The following is a 9442-nucleotide window of genomic DNA, read 5'->3' as shown; positions in this document are numbered from 1 at the left end:
TCAGTGATCCAGCTGTCAGAGGAAATCACCATTGCATACCCCTATTTACCCCTTTATTTGGCCCAAGGACTGTCCAATTCCTTCTTTTTAACTTTTGTTACTCACCACTACAATTCAGTTCAATCAGTACAGTTATTTAATGCATGTTCCTTCTTTTCTTATATTACAACGTTTTTCAAATATTTTACAATATCACTTTTTACTTCAGGACAGGAATAGCTTTTCAAATTGTCACACACTAAAACCCGGTATAGGAAGCAGATGATCAGTTGCAAATAAAAAGAAAAGGTAATATCAGTCAACCTCTGCATACTGGCAGTTCAGCACTGGTGGATTGACATATTTGCATATTTATACTTATTTTTTAACCTCCAAAAGTTCTTGGTGGTAGAGTAGCCAAAAAAATTACTCAAGTAAGAGTAATGTTACTTAAAAATAATGTTACTCAAGTAAACGTAAAAATAAGTCATAAAAAAAAATCACTCAAGTACAAGTAAAAAAGTATTCGCTGAAAAGAATACTCAAGTACTGAGTAACTGATTTAGTCTGATTGGGTCTCTATAAAGACTTAGTTCCCATCGTCACATTGAAAAGCCGTTCAAAAGACTCGGTTCGTTCATGAACGTCACATCACTAGTGTCCGCAGAAATGCTCCCACACAGTCAGTCAAGCGGAGCACTTACCTGAAAATACGGTAAATCTAATGTATGAACGGAGCGGCAGGTAACGATTCTAGTGTAGCCCAATATAGCGGAGTAAGAGTAGCGGTACTTCTTCACACACCTACTCGAGTAAATGTTAAAAGTTGTGTGTGGCAAAACTACTCTTAGAAGTACTTTTTTTCCAAAAAGTACTTTTTCCCCAAAAAAGTGACTCAAGTAAATGTAACAGAGTAAATGTAACTCGTTACTACCCACCTCTGATAATATATAAGTATTATAAAAATAATAATAGTATTTATAGTTTGTTTTCACAATATAGTTATTAGTTAGGATTTTGACTTTTGAGATCTGCATAATGAATGTTTTTTTTGTTAAATCAATTTACCTTTGCTTCTAGACATGAATATACAGTTTGCTGTTATAGTCAATGTAAATTTAAGAATATACACAAAGTGAATTTAAAAAAAGCATTGTTGGTCACTTTTTTTTTTTTTTTACTCATGGCTGCCACCTGTGGCTTAAGGCGTAACTGCAGCCTCTGTGTAACGCTTGGGCATAACGCCAGCCGCGCCACTGTATCCCTCCCCCCTCGATAAAATGTGTTGTGTTCAGGGCAAACACTGCACACTAATGGGAAGATAGAAGCTAATAGGCGTCCTCTTTGTTAAAAAGTCAGGGCTTTTTGTACTCATCTGGGCATTACTGGAGCATGTATGATGTAGAAAAAGCTTTGTTACCTTTTGAACTGCACAACAGAAAAAAGAAATATTTATTCTATAAAAAAAAAGAAACCAATTGTTCATTTGTTATATTGTCCTTCAGGTCTATGGGATTAGCATGCAAATAAATAATTTGAAAACGGCTCCCCAAAGATATATATATATATATATAGCCTTGAAATGTATGGCCAAATTTGTAAAATAATATATAGGGTGCCCAAATATGGAATGTATGTGTTCAGGTAATGGTCCCCTGCTGATGAATTATTACATTGTGTTAAATTAATCCCTGCCTAAAAATGGCTACTTTTCAAGAAAAGTCTGAATATGCATGTATGTTAATTTTATTAGTTGCAAAATACTTACAAAAGAAAAGCAATACTAAATACCAAATAGGTGAGACGTAACAACAAAAGTCAGTAATACATTAATGATTTCAGCCTGTAACAAATTTCGACCTACACTTTCTTCAAAAACAAAATGCTTATGTTGTCAGTTGACATGGAAACAAAACATAAACCCAGTGTTCCTCGTCCTCCTTCCACTGCAAGGCTCCCTTCTCCACAAAGTCAAGGAGGGGCGGGGCCTCGCGGCTCAGTTTTCAGCCTTCTCCGGATGTCACGATGATCTCGCGCTCCTATTGGCTCCCGTCTGTTGACACGTCACAATCATGATTAGAATTGATGATCGGACGGTCTGATTTCATTGTCTAGCAACGGGGACTGTGGGAAAGAAATCTGCTTGAATTTAGAAGCTTCGTCTGAATTGGACACAGCAAGTATGGACGTATTTTCACTCTTCGCTTCAGTTCTTTCCCGCCAGCTTTTTGTTGCTATTCGCTCGAAGCCGGGGTCAGCGAAATGGCAGCGGCGGGACTCGGGAAATCTCGGGTTTAAAGGAAAAGTTTAGCTGCAGCTGTCCTTTTAGGAAAGCTTTGCTAATGCTAACTGGCGTCGGCTGTTACAGACATGGCCGCTCGGGCCTGCAAGATTCGTTTAGAGCGAGGGTGCAGACGTGCCGCTTACCGGGGTTGTTTTCTGTGTGCGTGTACGAGGCAAACTGGAGGCACACGCTTCATGAATAGGAGGTTTATTTCTCAATCGCCGTGCATCCTCGTGTAAGTGGCGTTTCTAATTACCTCTGTTACGTTTACCTATGCCGACTTTGGCCATGCGCAGTAGTCTGCCAAAATAAAGCCGCTGGATGCTTATTGGTCGTACAACGGTCCATGTGATTTTTGTTTGGGTTCGTTTTTAACCTCCTCACATGTGTTTACCAACTTGGTTACTACTTTTTGTTGTTATTGTGCTAAAACATTAATCACATGAAGACAACTGCTTGATTTTGTTCCGTGTAATGTTTAGCGTTAAAGCTCAGCTTTTAAGTTCTCTGCTTTGGCTCCATTGCTCAACAGTTGGTCAAGTGCACTGAGACAGGATGTGGAGAAGCGAGATGGTGACAACATAAATTCGTGGATGTTTTGCTGTGATCGACATGGCAGCTCCATTCTCCTCCACAGAGCCGTATATACGGTTCAGCCCCTCCAGTAGCAGCATGGATTCATGGCCACAGAGGCGTGGCCTCCAAACTGTGAGTATATCCATGCTTTTAGGAAAAACATTTTCTACTTTCATCATGCAAAAATTAAAAACGAAATTATTTTCTTTTTTCTTTTTGCATAGACCAATTTTACATAAATCACTAGGACCCATCCCTCCTATTCCTACGCCCCATGAGCCTTTGCGTGAATTATGCATTATGCTCCCGACTTCCGGAATAAATTGAAACCGGCGTTTTCTTTGCGTGGAAACTATTTGCACGAGTCGAATGTGGGAAAGTTAATTGATGTAGCTTTAGCTTCCTGCTAATATTAGCAGGGTAGTTGGATGACATAAAAAAGAGGCTAGGTTAGCGTCAATGTACAGTTGCATGTTTACTTTCCCAGCTCTGCAGATGTGAGGCAATGAGCAATCTCAAAATCAGTACCTACACAGTAATAAAGTTCACTGTGTTTTGCTAAAAGAGGTTGGACAGTCTCTCTTTTTTTTCTTTTTTTTTTTTGTTTAAGCAGACATAGGAGCTAGCTCAAACCCATTACTTCCCACTGTATGTTAACTACATTTCCGGGCGGGGCAGCCTTAAAGCTTGTTGTAAGCAAACTACATTCCACTTGATTTCATTAAGTGCAATCAAGCTTTACCAAAATTTATGCGAACATCTCTACTTACATTGCAATAATTTCAGAGGTTTAATACCAAACTGCCGTGTCTCCCATACACTAAAATCATACCTAATGTTGATGTTGGCACCTGTGGTAATTGTCGGAAAGCAAGCATGTTCAATGTGCACGTCGTGCGTGCTCTTTGTCCACAAAATGAAACAACTCGACCATAGGCGATTGATGTGTGCTTTTCAAATGAAGATTCTCAGACTTATTCCTCTGTGATCCTAATTCTGGGTAGGTGCTGGAAACTAGCGTTTTTCCACAACAGTCTGTCTTCTTCGTCAGGGGTGCTAGTTCAAAACATTGCTTTTGTAGTCACAGATTAAACTTCTTCTGCGTGTCCATACAAACTCTTAACAGCACAACAAGTTCCCAAGTTGTACAAGTCATTTTTAAATGCAACAAGGGCTTAGGATGATTTAGAAAAGTGGGGAAATACAAACATTCAAATAACCGATTTGTGACATGAAACCTTACACATAGCTTAATTACAGAAGTTGGGAGCAGAATTGTTTCTGCATCAAAGCCCTCGGGAATAAGGTGGATAAAAGTATGAGTAGCCAACCTTAAATTAGTACAATTTATTCAGCTGCTGTGGTTTTGGGCTCCTGTTATGTATGCTGTCACACTGTATTTAGACTGTCTTTGATATCTGAATAATGCTAATAACAACACGTATCTATATATATTTTTTTAGTTTAATAGCAAAACGTCCATGTCTGAATGGCAGCTGTAAAAGTGGCTTGTTGGCTACAAAAGTAATGTAGTACTCAAAGCAGTGAAAGGGAATTACCAATAAGTAAGATCCTGGGTACTTTGTAACATCACTGTTTATTGGGTGCTTTCTAGATGAACCTGCGGTCGGTATTCACAATGGAACAGCAAATGATCCTGGAGCGTTACTATGATAATGGGATGACCAATCAGAGCAAGGCTTGCTTCCAGCTAATACTCCAATGTGCTCAGGAGGCCAAACTGGACTTTAGTGTTGTCCGGGTAAGGATAATGAAATAGCAACGAGTTTGTTTGTTTGTTTGTTTGTTTCTAGTGCCTTCATTTAACTCAGTTAGTCTCTGCAGTGTTCTGTTTTTAGTATTACTGATTGAATTGTACTTCTCCCTACAGACATGGGTCGGTAACAAAAGACGGAAACTTGCCTCTATGGGAGACCAGAATGGAGGCAAGTTTCATCCCTTGACGAGTCATGGACTTGCTGGGGGACTGTTGTCCAATCACACTCTAGCTCAAGGAGCGCTATCCAATCATGGGCTGTCTGCAGTAGCATTGCTCCCAGCTGAAGTCGCTGCCGTACGGAATGTCCATAATCGTGTGCACCTTCTCCCTGCATCATCTTCCTCCGCTTCTTCTCCCTCTGATCTCAGCAGTGGGAACAACAAAAATAATAATGACGTCATACAAAACGGTATCTACTCTCAGAACTCCATCACTCGCTCCCAGCCAAAACCCACAGGCCCCCTACAGTCAGAGTCTGAGCTATCAGCACTCCCACCCTGCTCCTTAATCAGCCAGGCTATGCAGAGCAAAACCAATGCGACCTCCTCGTCTCATCACTCCAAACTTGTGCCACTCTCTCAGTATCTGCCAACCCTCACGTCTGCCTCTGCATCTGTGGTCTACACTGCTGGAAGGGACATGAAATCCATCAGGGATGTAGGATTGACTGCAGGGGTAGGACGCCTACCTCCCGGCTGGACTCGACCATTTGGTACTGCACAGACTCAGCCATGGTCTTCTTCACCTCAGCCCCCGGCTCAGCTTCAGGCCAAATCTGAGACCAATTCGCAACCACAACCCCCTGCTCCACAGAAGACCCGTCTCTCCCTCCCACTCCAAAACTCGAGTCCTACCTCAGAGCAGACCACCTGCATCCAGCAGATGTTATCCTTAGCAGAACGAGGTGAAGGCAGCAGAATTAAGTCTGAACTAGGTTCTACTTTAAAAGCCCGGGATATGCAGAGGCCAGTTTCACGCACTTTGGACACCAGTCATAACTTCTCCATTGCCATGGAAACCGCAGATGAAGAAGATGAGTGGCAAAGGGAAGAAGAACTGGCAAATATGGCTGCTCAGGATAACATCCCTCAGAAGCAGACAATGTCTTTGGTAAAAGGGAACCACTCATTGACCACGACCCGCTTCCAAAATCTGCTGCTTAATAGCAACACAACTCATCAGGGCAGCTACTCCTTCACACAAACCTCACTTTCTGTGGACAACTGCTCACAGGTAGAAAGGCTTTTATGATGTCGTACAGCTGAGTGAATTGAAAGCCAGAGTTTAATTGGGTTTTTCTTTGTTTACAGACTTCAGTCAATGATGCCACTTGGGTTATCAGCAATTCCAGAAAAAGAACAGTGAGTACCATTGTGCAAAGAGTGCAACATACACTTAAAGTGGAAGTCAACCATAACCATTTCTTGACAATATGTTAAATGTGACCTCACTTTTCTAAACATGACATTGTGAGTAATATTACATTTTTGTAATATTAGTTATGAAGCAAAATCCAGCTTTTTTTATCCGTCTCAGGGAGCGGCCATTTTGCCACTTGCTGTCGACTGAAGATGACATCAATGTTACTCTGGCAACAACCAATCACGGCTCACATGTTTTCCGGGTTTGGTCAGCAAACTGAGCCATGATTGGTTGTTACCTGCTTCCTCAGCACAGGTGATGTCCTCTTCAATCGACAGCAAGTGGCAAAATTCGTTTTTAAAGCTATTAATTGTTCACATCAATTATTGACAAACTATTATTTTCTTACTCTTGAAAATGTCTCAGTGAGTCAAGTATCCCTTTAACAAAAACAATAATGCTCACGTTTGATTGTCACTGTCAGAGAGATACTGTCTGTATTATCTGAAAAATCAGTTGCTCTTGCAGTGGTGTTGAACTGCAGTGAATTGTACTGATCTTATTTTGGTTCTGGGGGACAAAGTACATAATTGGATTATCTGTTGGTAAGAAGTCCTACCACATTTACTGTGTCAAGCAAACTGACCCTTACTAGCATTTTTTTGTAAAGGCAGATTATTTGTTGGTCATACAGTTCTGCTGTGCAGGTTTAATTAACATGACCAGTGATGTGTGTATTTGAATGTACCAAAAAGTGACATTTTCAAGCATTTCCTTATTCTGATCAAGAAACAATTGAAGAGCTACATATTTAGTCTGGCTTCTTGGTAATACACTTTTTGCAGAGATGTGTCAAATTATTTTTTTATGCAGAATGTTCAATGGAGAAAAAACTTTTTGCAGCCTTAGTGTATTTACTAATTTTATATATTATAGATATTTTTAATTGTCTAATGTACGTCAGGTTTCTCACATAATTTCATGCTTCTTTGTTATATTCTTTACATAACAACTGCCTGTAATGACACTTGTTCTTGTCCGGTGTCTAAAAATAGATGTTGCTCAGCATTTTGTGTACATTTTGTGTTTAGTTGCAGGATCGAACCCAATTCAGTGATGGGGATATCATTCAACTGAAACGCTACTGGGACAGGGGCATGACCAGCCTGGGTGTCGTGTGCAGGGACAAGATCACTGCTGCAGCAAACCAGCTCGATGTAGATACTGAAATAGTTAAGGTAAAAACTCCTCAGGGTAAAACTAAATGTACGGTGTCCTTTTCCGCCCTGGTGATTAATCCATTTCTGATATTGTTACATTTCAAAAATAAGAAACAATAGAAAACTGTAGTTCACTTGGCTTCATAGTGTCCAAATTGCCAGTGGTGGCCACACTGGGCACTTGTAAAAAATGAAATAAAAGTTGAAGCCAGGTATGTAATACACGTGCCCAAACTAGAGTTTTCTATTGTTTTCATTTTTGAAATATCACATGATGATTTTGGCATATTCTTTTTGAGTCTCTGTTTTGAGATCAATCTATTACTCACGAACACTGGACTTTAACGCCACCTACAGGACATAGGTGTTCAAGTCTACAGTAATTTAAAATTGCAATTCTCTGGATAACATTGTGTTGTGGTATACTGTATATATATTAATACAATATATACATTTTAAGAGAAATGTGAGATATTAAATTCAATGTATATTAACCTTTTATTCTATTGAAAATTGACATTCTCACCTTGTGCACATCCTTGTCACATACCACTATGCCTTTCTTTTGTCCCTGGCTGGCAGACGTGGATTAGCAACAGACGAAGGAAGTACCGTCTCATGGGTATTGAAATACCCCTGCCAAAAGGTGGACCTGCTGTATTCACAAACACGAGCTCCCCCAGAGTTGAATCTCCAGTGGCATTGAGCCCTGAAGAAGATCGTCTCGGATCACCCGAACTCGGAGATGACTTGAATGATGGGATATCTCTCTGCCTCTCTGAAGGTGGGGCCTCTGATGCAACACTCTCATCATCGTTTACCTCTCTTTGAACTGTGGAACTCGGTGTTAATTCAAAGCTCTTACCTCCAGATAGCACCATTGACTCACACCAGATAGACGAAAATGGAACAAATGCATCTGGTGGTACGCCACTGGCTAATAATGTGGTGCGTAAATATGTCTCCTTCAATAGTTCAGTCTTGCTAGACTCTTTACAAATACTGTTATTATAACATTATAGAGCTTTGGTCTTCATGTGTGGTCTAGGTGTGCTTAGTCAGACAGTTTCACTTTTTGGACTTTTTATTTTAATTGAAATAATATTTTAAGCATGCCTGATATTGAATTCCAATAAGAAAATCAGACATTGTGGTTTAACATCAACAGAATTATTTTAAAACACAAACAGGCCTGGACAAAAATAATGGTAGCCCTAAAAAAAAATAACAGTAATTTGACCATAGGGACATGTTTTGCACGATAATGTTGTACAAATAACATGACTTATTTTTTTTATATACTACTGTATGTAGAAAGTTGAAGTGATTGATGGGGATGAAGAGGAAGATGACGATGAGGGTGAAATGGGGCCCTTAGATCTAGAACAGATGCAAAGCCTACTTGAATTCAAGGTGAGGACACACACTAAGACGTTGCATTAATGTGTCTTGACATTCAGGCTAATGAAAGTGTCTAGAATCCTTGTTGCTAACTGACATAACTTCAACTGAAATTAAGTATTTTTGTTTTAAACCTCTCAGCATGAAGAAGTGCAGTTCTTAGAAAAAGAGCTAGAGAACCAAAAGCAAAAATACCTGGACCTGGCAAGCTTCACAAAGAGCCTGCTTAACGTGATGAGAAATAAAGATGTGGAAAAACAGCAGGTACATTCAAGGCATGTTTAATTTGAATACTAACCTGAACTTGCCAAGTGTTTTTTTTTTTAATTGATTGTTTTATCAACAAATGTCCAGGAACTCCTTGCCAGTCTACCTCAGCCTTTGGACCAGGTGTGGGACAAGGACAGAGCTCTTCCTGATGTTGTGTCCGAAGACAAGTACTCCAACTACCACATCACCAGGACGACAAGTGGTGTTGAACATACACAGGATCTAGCAAATGAAGGCTCCTCATTGATGAGGATGAAAGACATTAATGTTACTGAGCCCTCTGCATCAGAGGAGCAAATGCAAGGAGTGCAAGAAAATGACTAGCTATGGTATTTCATATGTGCCAAGCTTCCGCACAAACGCGTTTCCAGTACACGGAAAGTTATTTAAAACAGGAGTTGCTAGCTGTTCACCATAAACACTTGCTCTGTGCCCAGTGCCTGTGGATTGAAGCTTGGCTCTCTCAATTCATTTTTATTGCACATCATTTGCCTTGCTCTGGTCAAGTCTGGGGAAAATATTAAAGAACTTCCAACTGACATGTGACTGATTCTTACTCACCAATAACTA

The 9442-nt window shown here is 40.1% G+C and overlaps 1 protein-coding gene across 3 annotated transcripts; it reads left to right on the top strand.

Moving 5' to 3' along the window:
• Positions 1-2008: 2008 nt before the first annotated feature.
• Positions 2009-9411, top strand: hdx (highly divergent homeobox). Of its 3 annotated transcripts, none has more exons than XM_077577202.1 (11): positions 2009-2159; positions 2796-2971; positions 4455-4601; positions 4731-5852; positions 5930-5980; positions 7073-7219; positions 7784-7985; positions 8073-8149; positions 8516-8614; positions 8744-8866; positions 8957-9411. In XM_077577202.1, exons 2-11 carry the CDS (start codon positions 2876-2878, stop codon positions 9194-9196), a joined length of 2304 nt encoding a protein of 767 aa, XP_077433328.1. In that variant the 5' UTR covers positions 2009-2159; positions 2796-2875; the 3' UTR covers positions 9197-9411. The 3 variants fall into 3 exon arrangements, with proteins under 3 accessions (XP_077433328.1, XP_077433330.1, XP_077433329.1); XM_077577204.1 differs by having other exon boundaries at positions 8744-8877; XM_077577203.1 differs by lacking the exon at positions 2009-2159 and adding an exon at positions 2204-2498.
• The last annotated feature ends 31 nt before the right edge of the window (positions 9412-9442 follow it).

This window comes from Vanacampus margaritifer, chromosome 10, assembly GCF_051991255.1.
Source record: "Vanacampus margaritifer isolate UIUO_Vmar chromosome 10, RoL_Vmar_1.0, whole genome shotgun sequence".
Lineage (NCBI taxonomy): Eukaryota > Metazoa > Chordata > Actinopteri > Syngnathiformes > Syngnathidae > Vanacampus > Vanacampus margaritifer.
The sequence above is the reverse complement of the archived record's forward strand: the minus strand, read 5'-3'. Positions and strand labels throughout refer to the sequence as shown.